This window comes from Tachyglossus aculeatus, chromosome 18 (genome assembly GCF_015852505.1).
Source record: "Tachyglossus aculeatus isolate mTacAcu1 chromosome 18, mTacAcu1.pri, whole genome shotgun sequence".
In the NCBI taxonomy this organism is placed as follows: Eukaryota; Metazoa; Chordata; class Mammalia; order Monotremata; family Tachyglossidae; genus Tachyglossus; species Tachyglossus aculeatus.
Genome location: NC_052083.1, coordinates 40,821,103 through 40,838,023, shown reverse-complemented (window position 1 = coordinate 40,838,023; position 16,921 = coordinate 40,821,103). Strand labels below are relative to the sequence as shown.

The 16,921-nt window shown below is 49.1% G+C and overlaps 1 protein-coding gene across 1 annotated transcript; it reads right to left on the bottom strand.

The window, feature by feature from the left end:
- Window positions 1-4,149: 4,149 nt before the first annotated feature.
- GPX7 (glutathione peroxidase 7) lies at window positions 4,150-15,858 on the bottom strand. The gene is made up of 3 exons (XM_038760439.1): window positions 15,511-15,858; window positions 6,174-6,435; window positions 4,150-4,452 (listed from the first exon to the last, which is right to left on the bottom strand). Exons 1-3 carry the CDS (start codon window positions 15,679-15,681, stop codon window positions 4,289-4,291), a joined length of 597 nt encoding a protein of 198 aa, XP_038616367.1. The 5' UTR covers window positions 15,682-15,858; the 3' UTR covers window positions 4,150-4,288.
- Window positions 15,859-16,921: the final 1,063 nt, after the last annotated feature.

Below are 16,921 nucleotides of genomic sequence, written 5' to 3'. Positions count from 1 at the left end.
AATTTTAGGAGGAAGATTGGTATCCAACACACAAGAGCCATGGTAATCTTTCTCTTATTTAATGAGGCACGAGAGTCTGAAATGTATAGGTGCCACTTAGCCAAATGTATTTCTTAATGCGTGGAGAGGTCAGGGAAGGTTCAGCTCACAGACACAGGACTGTCAGAAGCAGAGGGGTGTGAACAACAGAGGATGGCAGAGATCATCCAGTCGATCGATGACATCTACTGAGCACTTACTGGGTACAAAGCATCGTCCTAAGTGCTTGGGAGAGCACAATACCATAGACAGGGGGTGACAGACATTAAAATAAATTGTGGTCATGTACATAAGTGCTGTGGGGCTGAGGGTGGGGTGACTATGAGTGCTTCAAGGGGTCAGACCCAAGTGCATAGGCAAGGCAGAAGGGAGAGGAACTAAAGGACATGAGGGCTTAGTCAGGCAAGGCCTCTTGGAGGAGATACGTTTTTAATAAGGCTTTGAAGGTGGTGAGAGGGGTATGCAGATGATATGAAATGTGAGGGAATTCCAGGCCAAAGGAGGATGTGGGCAAGGAGTTGGCGGTAAGATAGATGAGACTGAGGTACAGTGAGTAGGTTGGCATTAGTGGAATGTGTGACTCTTCCTCTGCTTCTCAGCCCCTACCCGTGGGTGTCAATCAGGGCTCTGTTTTGGGGCCCCTTCTCTTCTCATTTTATATTCACTGCTCTCCCCCTCTTCAAGATCCTTCAAGTCAATCAGTTGTATTTATTGAGAGCTTACTGTGTACAGAGCACTGTATGCCCTTGGGAGGGTACAGTATAACAGAGTCGGTAGACGAGTTCGCTGCCCACAGTGCAGAGGGGAAGGCAGACAGTAATATAAATAAATTATGGATATGGACATAAGCGCTGGGGGCTGAGGAGCTGAAGTTGATTCTGAAATCGCATCTCCTGCAAGAGGCCTTAATCAATCAATCAGTCAAAGCCTTCCCCAATTAATCTCTCATCTCCCCAACACATTTCCCCACCTAGTGTGACCTAATTAATAATAATTGTGGTTTTTCTTCATCACCTTCTAGACCGTAAGCGCACTGTGGGCAAGGAACATGTCCGCTAATTCTGTTATATTGTATTCTCGCAAGTGATTAGTACAGTGCTTTTCGTGTAGTAAGTGTTTAATAAATACCACTGATTGATTGATGGATCATTCAAGTACTTGGAACTTACTGCCCTCCACCGACCCTCTGTAGCACTTTTATCCATATCACTATACTCTATTGATTCCCCCTACCTGTAATTTACTTTACTGTCTGCCTCAGCTAGATTGTAAACACCTAGGGGCAAGGATCAAGTCTGTTAACTGTATTGTACTCTACCAAGTGGTTAGAACTGTGTTCCTTCCCGAATGTAAGCTCATTACGGGCTGGGAACGTGTTTACCAGCTCCATTACATTATACTCTCCCAAGTGCTTAGTATGCTGCTCTGCACACAGGAAGCACTCAAAAAATATAATGGATTGATTCTGCATAGAGTAAGCACTCCAAAGATTTGATTGATTGATCAGGGAGCGCATCAATTCCCACTCGATCTCATCTTTTTCACCACCAACCCCTCACCCATGTCCTGCCTCTGGTTTGGAAAGTCCTCCCTCCTCAAATCTGGCAGACCATTATTTCTCCCCGCCTTCAAAGGCTTATTGACGTCACATCTCCTCTAAGGGGCTTTCCTTGACGAAGCTCCCTTCCTCTTCTCCCACTCCCTTAATAATAATAATAATAATAATAATGGCATTTATTAAGCGCTTACTATGTGCAAAGCACCGTTCTAAGTGCTGGGGAGGTTACAAGGTGATGAGGTTGTCCCACGGGGGGCTCACAGTCTTAATCCCTAATTGGCAGATGAGGCAGCTGAGGCACAGAGAAGTTAAGTGACTTGCCCAAAGTCACACAGATGATAATTGACGGAGCCGGAATTTGAACCCATGACCTCTGACTCCAAAGCCCGTGCTCTTTCCACTGAGCCACACTGCTTCTCTTCTTCTGCTCTCCCTTCTGAGTTGCCCTGACTTACTCCCTTTGTTCATCCTCCCCCGCCCCCCAAGCCCCACAGCGCTTAGGTACATATCTGTAATTTATTCATTTATAATAATGTCTGACTCCCCCACTCAGACTGTAAGTTCATTGTGGGCAGGGAGTTTTCCCCTCTCAGGTCACATCCAGAGAGTTGCCAGTACTCTACCAGTCTCTACTATGGGAGGGAGAGTCAAACAGAGGCACTTCCATTCCATTCCTGCTTGGGCAGTGGCTAGCGAGTGGAAGGCAATCTGCTACAAGTCAAAACTCACCTGTGCTGGGCGGAAGCGGCATGGTAGAGAGTCGAGGGCGGAGATTCAATTTGACTGCGCGGCAGGAAGGAATGGTAAACCACTTCCATATTTTCACCAAGAAAACTCTACGGATCTGTTACCAGAACGATTGCAGGTGGAGGTGGGGTGTTCTGGGAGAGACACATCCATGGCGTCGCTATGGGTCGGAGATGACTTGATAGCACAGGACAACAAAACAATGTGTTTTTTTATTGCTGTATTGTGCTCTCCCAAGTGGTTAGTGCAGTGCTCTGCACACAGTAAGTGCTTGATAAATATGATCAAATGAATGAATGAATGAATGACTTTACCATCTAATATGCTGTTGATGCTCAGATCTATCTCAGTACCCTGACCTCTCACCTCCACTACAATCTCACATTTCCTCTTGCTTACAGGACCTCGCCACATGAATGTATTGCCAACATCTCAAGTTCAGTGTGTCCAAAACTGAACTCATTCATCTAGCTTTGCCATCACGGTTGACAGCACTACCACCCTCCCTGTGCTTCAAGCCCATAATCGTGGCATTATCCGTGACTCTGCCACCTCTTTCCACTACCACGATCTTGTATTAAGCTCTGCGGTAGATACAAGATAATTGGGTGGCCCCAGTCCCTGCCCCACATAGAGCTCACAGTCTTTATCCCCCTTTAACAGATGAGGTAACTGCGGCTCAGAGAAGTGAAGTGACTTGCCTGATGTCACACAGCAGACAAGTGGTGGAGCCAGGACTGGAACCCAGGTCCTTTGACTCCCAGGCTGGTGCTCCATCTACTAGGTGACATTGCTTCTTGTGTGGTCAGGCCTGGTGTGGCTGAGGTCACCCACGGTGAACAAATGAATCGCCGCTGCAATCGCCATCAGAGTACCTGGAGACAGGTGCAGGATGGACTGGTTTGGGTGAGGGCACGGGAAGGGGCAATGAGGGTCAGGCGAGGGCAAGGTCACCCACACCGAAGGAATAAGCCACTACTACCATTGCTGTCAGAGTGGCCGGGGCAGGGTGCAGGTATGGACGGGGGCAGCGCAGTCAGACTAGATGTGGGCAAGATCACCCACGTTGAATGAACAAATCAGCGCCCGTGGCTCAGGATGTCTGGGTTCGCCCTGGCAGGGCCTCTGCTGTCATTCCCCTAAGACTGTCTCTCCCCTCCCTGGCCTTCCTCCCCCTCGTCCCTAGCCCGCCCAAACCCACCCCTCCTGCTTGGTCTCTGCTCCCCAGAGAGGAGGGGCTGGAAAAGCAGCTGCTTTTCCCTGGGGTGAGGGAATGAGCAGAGATGGTCCTTGTCCTCTGGCTGGAGAGGTTTGCTCCAGAGGTGTGGTCTGCTTTGGGGCAAGAGGGCTGCCCCCCTCCCCGTTAGACTCTTCCACGAAGTCTGGGGCGGAGCGGGATGGGGCCCCAGCTGGACTCTTCCGTGGAGTCTAGGGCCGAGAAGGCTGGGCACCTCAGCGGCTACAAGGGAAAATCCCGCAACTGGGCTGGGGCTGGTGCCCAGAGAGCCCGATCTGGCAAGGCAGGCTCTCAGCATGATGGGGAGGGTGCAGGGAGGAGCCTCGCTGCGGACCCCACTGAGTGTCCCTCCAGCAAGGGCAGCAGGATCTGGGGAACCTGCCCCTCAATGGTCCTGCACCAAGGTCTGCCGGGGGCGACCAGAAAGAGCAGCAGTCACCACAGCCCCATCCCTCTCTCCTCCTCCAACACTCCCGGGACCTCGGACCTTCCGACTCCACCCTGGCTCTGCCCAACCCTCAGCCCGGTTCCCCCTCCAGAATTAGGTCAGAAAGCACAGCACACAGAATGGAGTTTGGGCTATTTTCTCTGCGGCCTCCCCGGAGAGACAAAGCTGCTCGGCCTGGGTCCGTCTCAGGAAACGAACTCTGGTTTTCCAGCCCCGGCCGGCCACCTGCCCATCGGATGCCACGGACACCCTGCGGCTCTCACAACTCTTCTTTCTTCTTCATGATCATTCTTCTCACGAGGGCTGTGATGTGGGGTCTGATCTCCTCCACAGGGACGGTGGAATCCCAGCTGTTCACCACTTTCCCATCTGGGGACACCAGGTACTTCCAGAAGTTCCAGGTCGGCTCCTCCCCGGAAGATTCTGGGAGAAGAGGGGAAAAGCACGGGGACTAGAATTTGGTTTGGAGACAGGGCAAGGCCTCGGCTCGGCTTAGCCCCAGGGAGGGTTTCAAAGGACAGATGTAAATAATAACGGCATTTATTAAGTGCTTACTATGAGCCAAGCACTGTTCTAAGCGCTGAGCACTGTTCTAAGCGCTGAAAGTCCGCAGGAGGGCGGCAAGAAGATCCCTAACCCCATCCAACCGCTACATCTCCCCTCTCCCTCCCCCAACATGCCCTGTGATCCTCAGGGCGAACCACCCTGAGGAGGACTTATCGTCCCACGTGGAGGAGGCCTTGACTTCAGGGGGGCAGCCCCTGCAGTCCCTCACCCCTCCGAATCGCTCCACGAAGGGTCAGGAGGCAGGATTTCAGCGTGGCTCACTGGAAGGAGCCCGGGCTTTGGAGTCAGAGGTCATGGGTTCAAATCCCAGCTCCGCCAATTGTCAGCTGTGTGACTTTGGGCGAGTCACTTAACTTCTCTGGGTCTCAGTTCCCTCATCTGTAAAATGGGGATTAAGACTGTGAGCCCCCCCGTGGGACAACCTGATCGACTTGTAACCTCCCCAGCGCTTAGAACAGTGCTTTGCACATTGTAAGCACCGAATAAATGCCGTCATTATTATTATTATTGTTATTAATATTATTATTATTATTTTTATTATTATTACCCCAAAACCCAAGCTCACCGAGGGGAGAACTGAAGCCTGAATTTGGGCAGAGAGTTTCAGGAAGGGTTGCGTTGGGGGTGTGGGGTGGGGGAACAGGAGGTGCAGGGTCAGGTCTCTGAGGACCTCGTGGCTGGAAAAGGCCCACACAAGGCCACCCTCCTCACCAGCACCACTGCTATTGCCAAGACCAGCCCCGCCCCATCCCGTCCACACACTGGCCATTGGCTCCCGCTATAAATCACCAGATGCCCCCCAGCATGCCTCCCTCACTCTCAGGTCCCTCTCTGATCACTAGACCCCCCACATGTCTCCGCTGCTTTCAGGTCTCACTAGGATCACCAGAACCCCCGCTTGCTTCCCTCGCTCTCAGGTCCCATTCTTCCCCAGAGCTGTCCCTGGCCATCGGTTTCTGCTTCGATCACCAGGCCCCCAGTGGCCTCACTCGCTCTCAAGTCCCACTCTGATCACCAGACCCGCCCCGCCCTCCCACAAGCCTCCCTCGGTCCCAGGTCCCGCTGTGCCCCAGAGGTGGTCCCTGGCCAGCGGGTCCCACGGCGCTCGCCCACAAACACGCTCACGGGTAAACCTGGATCGAGAGGTTTCTCCAATGAAGGATCCTCCAAAGGCCGTTCAGGCCAGACCTCGGCCTCCACATCCTTCCTCACGAGAGGGTTCCTATACTGCTTTGAAGGCTCTGTTAGGGAAGGGGATTCCATGGTCTCCCACCATAATCCATCCTAACACTTGGGTTAGGAAGCTCCTCTCTGCATCCACCCTGCGTCTTCCAACTGCCTGCCAAGCTCATTTCCTCTTGCCCAGTGTCCAGGAAAGGTCAAAGTGGGGGTCCAGCCCCTCCTGGGAATATCCTTTCAGCAACCAGCCTTGTGGTAGGCTAGGCCACGGGATGGTATTTTTTGGACCCCTTGGCTTGGATGGTCGGTGGGTTGGCCTGTGCCTCGGGTGGGTCTCGGGGACGGACTTCCCCTGGTTGGGGAGAGAAACCTGGAGCCAGGAAGAATTCCAAAATTACCTGTCAAGTACTTGAAGGCGGCATTCGCCCCAGCCCCACTGACAGCAATCTTGCTGAACATGGGAAAGGAGACACCGTAGGTCTTCCGGACAAAGCTCTCGATCTCCTTGTTACTGTCTGGCTCCTGCTGGCCGAACTGGTTGCAAGGGAAGGCGAGCACATTGAAGTGGGACGGGCCAAGGTCCTTCTGCAGCTGCTGGAGGGCGCGGTAGTGCTGATCGGTGAAACCGCACTCGCTGGCTACATTGACCACCAGTGACACCTACAGAAAGGGAGAAGCACCTAGGAACATACATTCATCCGCAAGTACGAGCCCTTGCATGAACACAAACACACACACACACACACAGTCTCTCTCTCTCTCTCTCTCTCTCTCTCTCTCCACAAGCCCCTCTAGACTGTGAGCTCGTTGTGGGCTGGAATTTGTCTTTTTGTTATACTGTACTCCCCCGAGTGCTTAGTACAGTGTGTTGCATTCACTAAGTATGAATGAATGAATAAATGAAAAGGCCATACACACACCCACCCACGAATACACTCAGCACACCCACAGATATCCCGACTGCAGGCCCACATTCGCTCCCACTTCCACCCTTGGCCAATGAGGGAGAACTGTGGCACTGGCACCGTCACCAAGAAGCTAAGCAAGTCCCTTCTCAGCCTCCTGTGCCTCTCCTCCATCCACCGCCAGGCCTGGAGACAGTGCAGTGGCATTGAGCCCCTTCCTTCCTCTCCCCCTCGTCCCCCTCTCCATCTCCCCATCTTACCTCCTTCCCTTCCCCACAGCACCTGTATATATGTATATATGTTTGTACATATTTATTACTCTATTTATTTATTTATTTTATTTGTACATATCTATTCTATTTATTTTATTTTGTTAGTATGTTTGGTTTTCTTCTCTGTCTCCCCCTTTTAGACTGTGAGCCCACTGTTGGGTAGGGACTGTCTCTATATGTTGCCAATTTGTACTTCCCAAGCGCTTAGTACAGTGCTCTGCACATAGTAAACGCTCAATAAATACGATTGATGATGATGATGATGATTAGGAACCCTCTGCTTTCACCCCAGCACTGGGGCACTGTTCACAGAGCTGCCCTCGGCAAAACGATGCAACGCTCCCATTTCAGCACTTCTGCAACACCTAAGCACTTGGGTACTCATGCTTCCACCCCGACAGCTCTTCCGGGCACATTTCTGTACTCTATTACTTCCTCCTTCTGGGAATTTATTTTAGTGTCTGTCTCCCCTTACTAGACTCTAAGCTCCTGGAGGGCAGAGACTGGGTCTTCTTCTCTCTCTACTGCACGCTCTCAAGACCTTTGTACAGTACTCTGCACACAGGACGTGCTCAGTAAATACTTTTGCTTGATTCAAAGTCCCTTACCAGCCTGAACTCAGTGATTTGAGGGGTAGAAGCTATCATCCCCTTTGTCAGGTGAAGAAACTAAGGGACATATGGGGAGGAAAGACCTTGTCAGGAGTCATAGCGTCATAGTGGCGGTGGACTGAGAAATCAAGTCTTCCCCCATTAAGTGGACACGAATATGTGAAAAACAAGCACAAATGGTAAGGGTGGTTCCTGGATTGACTTGACATAATTTAATTTAGGAAGGGCCCCTGGAGGAGATGGGACTTCAGACTTTGAAAACGGGAAGAGCAGAGGTCTGTCAGATTTTATCACGTTAATACAATCACTCATCCTATCCCGCCTGGATCACTACAACAGCCTCCTTGCTGACCTTCTGGCCTCCTGCATCTCCCCACTCTAATAATAACAATAATTATGGTATTTGTTAAGCGCTTACTATGTGCCAGGCATTGTACTAAGTGCTGGGGTAGATACCAGCAAATCGGGTTGGACACGGTCCCTGTCCCACATGGGACTCACAGTCTTCATCCCCATTTTACAGATGAGGTAACTGAGGCACAGAGAAGTGATCTGCCCAAGGCCACATAGCAGACAAGTGGCGGAGCGGGGATTAGAACCCATGGCCTTCTGACTCCCAGGCTGCGCTCTATCCACTACGCCACGCCGCTCCCATCCATACTTCACTCTGCTGCCCGGATCATTTTTCATTTGGAGAAGCAGCGTGGCTCAGTGGAAAGAGCCTGGGCTTTGGAGTCAGAGGTCACGGGTTCAAATCCCGGCTATGCCAACTGTCAGCTGTGTGACTTTGGGCAAGTCACTTCCCTTCTCTGGGCCTCAGTGGCCTCATCTGTAAAATGGGGATTAAGACTGTGAGCTCCATGTGGGACAACCTGATCACCCTGTGACCTCTCCAGTGCTTAGAACAGTGCTTTGCACATAGTAAGCGCTTAATAAATGCCATCATTATTATTATTATTACAAAAACGCTCAGGACATGTTTCCCCACTCCTCAAAACACTCAAGGGCTTGCCCATCCACCTCTGCATCAAACAAAAAACTCCTCGCCTTTGGCTTCAAAGCACTCTATCACCTTGCCCCCTCCTACCTGATCTCACTACTCTCCTTCTACAACCCAGCGGGCACACTTCGCTCTTCTAATGCTAACCTCCGCCGCCGAGCCCTTGCCTACATCCTGCCTCGGCCCTAGAATGCCCTCCCTCCTCAAATCCAACAAACAATTACTCTCCCCGCCTTCAAAGCATTATTGAAGGCTCATCTCCTCCAAGAGGCCTTCCCTGACTAAGCCCTCCTTTCCTCTTCTCCCACTCCCTTCTGTGTCACCCTGTCTTGCTCCCTTTGTTCTTCCCCCCTCCCAGCCCCACGGCACTTATGTATATATCTGTCATTTATGTATATATTAATGTCTGTCTCCCCCCACTCTAGACTGTATGCTCACAGTGACAGGGACCGTGTCTGTTTATTGTTGTATTGTACTCTCCAAAGCTCTTAGTATAGTGCTCTGCACACAATAAGTGCTCAAATACGATTGAATGAATGAATATATTTTAGGAGAAGGGTGTGAACAAGAGTGGGAAAGTGGGAAAATGGGAATGGTTTGAGCAAGAGAAGCAGCTTGGCTCAGTGGAAAGAGCCCGGGCTTTGGAGTCAGAGGTCATGTGTTCAAATCCCGGCTCCGCCAATTGTCAGCTGTGTGACTTTGGGCAAGTCACAACTTCTCTGAGTCTCAGTTACCTCATCTGTAAAACGGGGAGTAAGTGTGAGCCCCCCACGGGATTACCTTGTATCCTCCCAAGCACTTAAAACAGTGCTTTGCACATAGTAAGCGCTTAACAAATACCATCATCATCATCAAGAGCTGGGAACTGGGATAAATTAGAATGACTCACAGTGAGTTGGACGAGCTTGAAAGGAATGAAAGGTGTAAACTGGGGTGGAGTGGGAGAAGAAAGCTCATTGAGTGATTTAAGATCGATAGTCTGGAATTTCCACCTGATTCAGAGAGGAATGGGCAACCGTTGGAGACCTGTGTCGAGCAACATTTTAGGAAAATGATCCCGGTGGCGGTGGGGAGTGTGAACCGGAGATGAGGAAGACTGGAGGCAGGGAGACCAGCCAGGAGACCGAAGCGGAAATTAAGCCGGGATGGGACAAATTTTCAGGGACTGGGTCCAGGAATCATGAAAACTAAATGAGGGCAATGGGATATTTCCGGGTGGGAAAACGGGAAGGGCAGGGGATGGACGAGTCAGAAGAGGCCAATCACCTCTAAACATGTTGCCAGATAACGGGGCTTTGAGCGAGTGAAAGGCACCATCTGCTGTACAGCTAGTGGAACTCGTCCCCTTTCCTCCTGCCAACAGCTCCAAAGCATTGGATGTGAACCTTATTTGTATTTCATTTTGTCTTGCTAAACAAATAAAGTAATTCAATCGTATTTATTGAGCGCTTACTGTGTGCAGAGCACTGTACAAAGCGCTTAGGAAGTACAAGTTGGAGTGGGAGGTGAGATTTTCCAGAGGGTAAGAATGCCCTATGTTGCAGGCTGAGGGAAGAACCCAGGCAGAACCCCTCCCATTCCAGCCAGAAACCCCAAATGTTCTACTGCTTCCCCAAGCGGTATTTCCCGATAGCTTAGGACAGGTCCTAGCACCCGGTGAAGTCCTCAATTAATACCATTTGCTCCAGAGGAGTTTTTGTGCCTGGACTTGCCCAACCCCAGAGAGGTCTCTGTCCTCCAGATAATAATAATAATAATAATAATAATAATAATAATGGCATTTGTTAAGCGCTTACTATGTGCAAAGCACTGTTCAAAGCGCTGGGGGGATACAAGGTGATCAGGTTGTCCCACATGGGGCTCACAGTCTTAATCCCCATTTTACAGATGAGGGAACGGAGGCTCAGAGAAGTTAAGTGACTTGCCCAAGGTCACACAGCAGACATGTCGCCTCATCTGTAAAATGGGGATTAAGACTGTGAGATCCATGTCCAACCTGATGAGCTTGTATATACCTCGGTGCTTAGAACAGTACCTAGCACATAGTAAGCACTTAACAAACACCATAAAAAAAGCCAACCAACAAATGATGACAAAAAACACAAAACACTGTGCTAAGTGTCTGGGGTAAGGAACAGGATAATCTGAACCTGACTTGCCAGCTGCCTGCTGTGTGACCTTGGCAAGTTTGGTGTTTTGTTTTTTGTTTTGTTTTGTTTTGTTTGTCTGTCTCCCGCTTCTAGACTGTGAGCCCGTTGTTGGGTAGGGACCGTCTCTACATGTTGCCGATTTGTACTTCCCAAGCGCTTAGTACAGTGCTCTGCACACAGTAAGCGTTCAATACGATTGAATGAATGAATGAATGTGGCAGAGTCGGGATTCGAACCCATGACCTCTGACTCCAAAGCCCGTGCTCTTTCCACTGAGCCACACTGCTTATGTATTTATCTGTAACTTTCTTTAGTTGTATTGATGTCTGTCCTCCCCCCTCCCCCCACCCTAGACTGTGAACTCGTTGTGGGCAAGGAATGTCAGTTTGTTGTTGCACTGTACTTTCTCAAGCGCTTAGTACAGTGCTCTGCAAACAGTAAGCGCTTAATTAATACGAATTAATGAAAGTAAGGAAGCAAGCTCTAGAATTAAAAAGAGACACAGCATGGCCCAGTGGCTAGAGCCTGGGCATCACAAGGACCTAGGTTCTGATCCTAGCTCCGCCAATTGTCAGCTGCGTGACTTTGGACAAGTCACTTCACTTCCTCTGGGCCTCAGTTCCCTCATCTGCAAAATGGGGATTAAGACTGGGAGCCCCTTGTGAACAGGAACTGATTAGCTTGTACCTACCCTTAACGCTCAGGACAGTACTGGGCACATATTAAGTTCATTCATTCACTCATTCAATTGTATTTATTGAATGCTTACTGTGTGCAAAGAACTGTACTAAGTGCTTGGGAAGTACAAGTTGGCAACATATAGAGACGGTCCCTACCCAACAGCGGGCTGACAGTCTAGAAGGGGAAAACAGACAACAAAATAAAATATATTAACAAAATAAAATAAATAGAATAGTAAATATGTACAAGTAAAATAGAGTAACAAATATGTACAAGCATTCACTCATTCATTCAATCGTATTTATTGAGCGCTTACTGTGTGCAGAGCACTGTACTAAGTGCTTGGGAAGTCCAAGTTGGCAACATATAGAGACGGTCCCTACCCAACAGCGGGCTCACAGTCTAGAAGGGGGAGAAGGACAACAAAACAAAACATATTAACAAAATAAAACAAATAGAATAGTAAATATGTACACGTAAAATACAGTAATAAATATGTACAAACATTCATTTATTCATTCAATTGTATTTATTGAGCGCTTACTGTGTGCAGAGCACTGTACTAAGCGCTGGGGAAGTACAAGTTGGCAACATATAGAGACAGTCCTGACCCAACAATGGGCTCTCAGTCTAGAAGGGGGAAACAGACAACAAAACAAAACACATTAACAAAATAAAATACATAGAATAGTAAATATGTACAAGTAAAATAAAGAGTATTAAATCTGTACAAACATATATACAGGTATATACACATATATACAGGGATTCCCCTGATGTATACAGGGAATCAGCGTGGCTCAGTGGAAAGAGCCCGGGCTTTGGAGTCGGAGGTCATGGGTTCAAATCCCGGCTCTGCCAATTGCCAGCTGTGTGACCTTGGGCAAGTCACTTCACTTCTCTCTGCCTCAGTTACCACATCTGTAAAATGGGGATAAGGACTGTGAGCCCCCTGTGGGACAACCTGATCACCTTGTAACCTCCCCAGGGTTTAAAACAGTGCTTTGCACATAGTAAGCGCTTAATAAATGCTACCATTATTATATAGTCATTCATTCATTCAATCGTATTTATTGAGAGCTGTACTAAGCGCTTGGGAAGTCCAAGTTGGCAACATATAGAAACATTCCCTACCCAACAGCGGGCTCACAGTCTAGAAGGGGGAGACAGACAACAAAACGAAACATATTAACAAAATAAAATAAATAGAATAGTAAATATGTACACGTAAAATAGAGTAATAAATATGTACAAACATTCATTCATTCAATCGTATTTACTGAGCTCTTACTGTGTGCAGAGCACTGTACTAAGCATTTGGGAAGTACAAGTTGGCAACATATAGAGACAGTCAATCAATCAATCAATCGTATTTATTGAGCACTTACTGTGTGCAGAGCACTATACTAAGCGCTTGGGAAGTCCAAGTTGGCAACATACAGAGACGGTCCCTACCCAACAGTGGGCTCACAGTCCAGAAGGGGGAGACGGACAACAAAACAAAACATATTAACAAAATAGAATAAATATGTACAAGTAAAATAGAGTAATAACAGTGGGCTATCCAACAGCGGGCTCACAGTCTAGAAGGGGGAGACGGACAACAAAACACATTAACAAAATAAAATAAATAGAATAAATATGTACAAGTAAAATAAATAGAGTAATAACAGCGGGCTACCCAACAGCGGGCTCACAGTCTAGAAGGGGGAGGCGGACAACAAAACAAGACATATTAACAAAATAAAATAGAGTAATAAATCTGTACAATCATATATACAGGTGCTGTGTATATGTCTCCCCCTTCTAGACTGAGACTCTCCCCCTCCATCACCCCATCTTACCTCCTTCCCTTCCCCACAGCACCTGTATATATGTATATATGTTTGTACAATTTATTACTCTATTTATTTATTTATTTCTCTTGTACATATCTATTCTATTTATTTCATTTTGTTAGTATGTTTGGTTTTGTTCTCTGTCTCCCCCTTTCAGACTGTGAGCCCACTGTTGGGTAGGGACTGTCTCTAGATGTTGCCAACTTGGACTTCCCAAGCGCTTAGTACAGTGCTCTGCACACAGTAAGCACTCAATAAATACGATTGCTTGATTGATTGATTGCTGTGGGGAGGGGAAGGAGGTAAGGCGGGGGGGATGGAGGGGGGAGAAGAAGGAGGGAGCTCAGTCTGGGAAGGCCTCCTATATAAACATATAAGTATGTATTAAGTGTTTAAAGGATATTATTGTTGTTATCATGGAAGAGCCAGGAGCAGGGGGAGAGGGGGGCGGCGCTCAGCAGGGTCCCATTTGGGAAGGCATGGGGGGGGGGGGGGTGGGCGCCACGTCGACAGGGAGCAGCCTTCATTCATTCATTCATTCAATCAATCGTATTTATTGAGCGCTTACTGTGTGCAGAGCACTGGACTAAGCGCTTGGGAAGGGGAAAGGCTCCGGGGCTCGGCCGAGACGGGGGTCCGTAACGTTTTATTGAAACGGGCTGGGTCCTGCTCGGATGGGGGGCCGGGGGAGGGGGGTCCCGAGGAGTTTGTGGCTGGTGCGAATTCATTCATTCAATCGTATTGATTGAGCGCTGACTGTGTGCAGAGCACTGGACTAAGCGCTTGGGAAGTACAAGTTGGCAGCATATAGAGACGGTCCCTACCCAACATTCATTCAATTGTATTTATTGAGCGCTTACTGTGTGCAGAGCACTGGACTAAGCGCTTGGGAAGTACAATTTGGCAGCATAGAGAGACGGTCCCTACCCAACATTCATTCAGTCATATTTATTGAGCGCTTACTGTGTGCTGAGCACTGGACTAAGCGCTTGGGAAGTCCAAGTTGGCAACATAGAGAGACGGTCCCTACCCAACATTCATTCATTCATTCATTCAATCGTATTGGTTGAGCGCTTACTGTGTGCAGAGCACTGGACTAAGCGCTTGGGAAGTCCAAGTTGGCAACATACAGAGACGGTCCCTACCCAACAGTGGGCTCACAGTCTAGAAGGGGGAGACGGACGACAAAACAAAACATATTAACAAAATAAAATAAATAGAATAAATATGTACAAGTAAAAGAAATAGAGTAATAAATACGTGCAAACATATATACGTATATACAGGTGCTGTGGGGAGGGGAAACCCCTAACTCCAACCCCAGCCCTACTGAGAGCTCACCTCCTCCGGGAGGCCTTCCCAGACTGAGCCCCCTCCTTCCTCTCCCCCTCCTCCCCCCGCCTTACCTCCTTCACCTCCGCACAGCACCTGTATAGATGTATATATGTTTGTACAGATTTATTACTCTATTTTACTTGTACATATTTATTTTATTTTGTTAATATGTTTTGTTTTGTCGTCTGTCTCCCCCTTCTAGACTGTGAGCCCGCTGTCGGGTAGGGACCGTCTCTCTATGTTGCCAACTTGGACTTCCCAAGCGCTTAGTCCAGTGCTCTGCACCCAGTTGGCGCTCAACCAATACGACTGAATGAATGAATGGACGAGGTAAGGCGGGGGGGGGATGGGGAGGAGGGGGAGAGGAAGGAGGGGGCTCAGTCTGGGAATTCATTCATTCATTCATTCGTATTTATTGAGCGCTTATTGTGTGCAGAGCACTGTACTAATCAATCAATCGTATTTATTGAGCGCTTACTGTGTGCAGAGCACTGTACTAAGCGCTTGGGAAGTCCAAGTCGGCAACATATAGAGACGGTCCCTACCCAACAGTGGGCTCACAGTCTAGAAGAGGGAGACAGAGAACAAAACGAAACATATTAACAAAATAAAATGAGTAGAATAGATATGTACAAGTAAAATAGAGTAATAAATATGTACAAACATATATATATATATAGGTGTTGTGGGGAAGGGAAGGAGGTAAGACGGGGGGGGATGGGGGATGGAGAGGGGGACGAGGGGGAGAGGAAGGAGCGGGCTACTAAGCGCTTGGGAAGTCCAAGTTGGCAACATAAAGAGACGGTCCCTACCCAACAGTGGGCTCACAGTCTAGAAGGGGGGGACAGAGAACAAAACCAAACATATTAACAAAATAAAATAATTGGAGTAAGCATGTACAAATAGAGTACTAAATACGGCTGGCGGGCCGCAGCAGACTTACCGAGCCGCGGTACTTGTCCAGGGAGACGAGCTTGCCCCGGATGTTCACCACTTTAAAGCTGTAGAAGTCGGGGTCCCTCCGGGGCTCCGAGCCCACCGGCTCCAGCCCCAACCCCAAGTTCAGGGCCAGGGCCAGGGCCAGGACCAGCCCCGGAGGCAGGCCTGCCCGCATGGCTCGGCCTCCCGGCCCAGCCCAGGAGGAGCGGGCCCAATCAATCAATCAATCAATCAATCGTATTTACTGAGCGCTTACTGTGTGCAGAGCACTCGACTAAGGCCCAGCAAGAAGGATCCGGGCCCGAGGCGAGGGGCGGGACTAGGGGGACCAGGGAGGGATGGAAGTTGAAGCAGGACGAAGAGGCAGCTGGGGAGGAGGAGGAGGAGGAGCAGCCCAGGTCCACCCGCCCCCTGAGGGTCAGCAAGTTGCCCAACCCCTTCGTCACTCCCCGGACAACCGGACCGAGAGGGTCCCTGAGATGAGGCCTTTTCTGCCCCAGTTGGAGGCGATGGGTCGCCTGGCTCAGTGGAAAGAGCTCGTGCTTTGGAGTCGGAGGCCACGGGTTCAAATCCCGTCTCCGCCACTTGTCAGCTGTGTGACTTTGGGCAAGTCACTTCACTTCTCTGGGCCTCAGTTACCTCATCTGGAAAATGGGATTGACGGTGAGCCCCTCGTGGGGACAACCTTCTAGCTCTCATCCTATCCCGTCTGGACTACTGCATCAGCCTTCTCTCTGATCTCCCATCCTCGTGTCTCTCCCCACTTCAATCCATACTTCATGCTGCTGCCCGGATTGTCTTTGTCATCATCATCATCAATCATATTTATTGAGCACTTACTGTGTGCACAGCGCTGTACTAAGCGCTTGGGAAGTACAAGTTGGCAACATCTAGAGACAGTCCCTACCCAACAGTGGGCTCACAGTCTAAAAGGGGGAGACAGAGAACAAAACCAAGCATACTAACAAAATAAAATAAATAGAATAGATATGTATAAGCAAAATAAATAAATAAATAGAGTAATAAATATGTACAAACATATACATATATACAGGTGCTGTGGGGAAGGGAAGGAGGTAAGATGGGGGGAAGGAGAGGGGGACGAGGGGGAGAGGAACAAAGGGGCTCAGTCTGGGAAGGCCTCCTGGACCGTTTTCTATGTGCAGAGCATTGTACTAAGCACTTCAGAGAGTACAGCAGAATTAGCAGACTCATTCCCTGTCCATAACGAGCTTACAGCCTAGAGGTGGAGAGAGATAGTAATATAAATAATTTGTAATATATAATTTAAAGATAGGTACATAAGTGCTGCGGGGTAGGGGGTGAGGTGACTATCAGATGCCCAATGGTCACAGACCCAAGTGCAAGGATTTATACCTGCAGATCTTCCTCACGTCCCCCCCCCGCCACCCTGG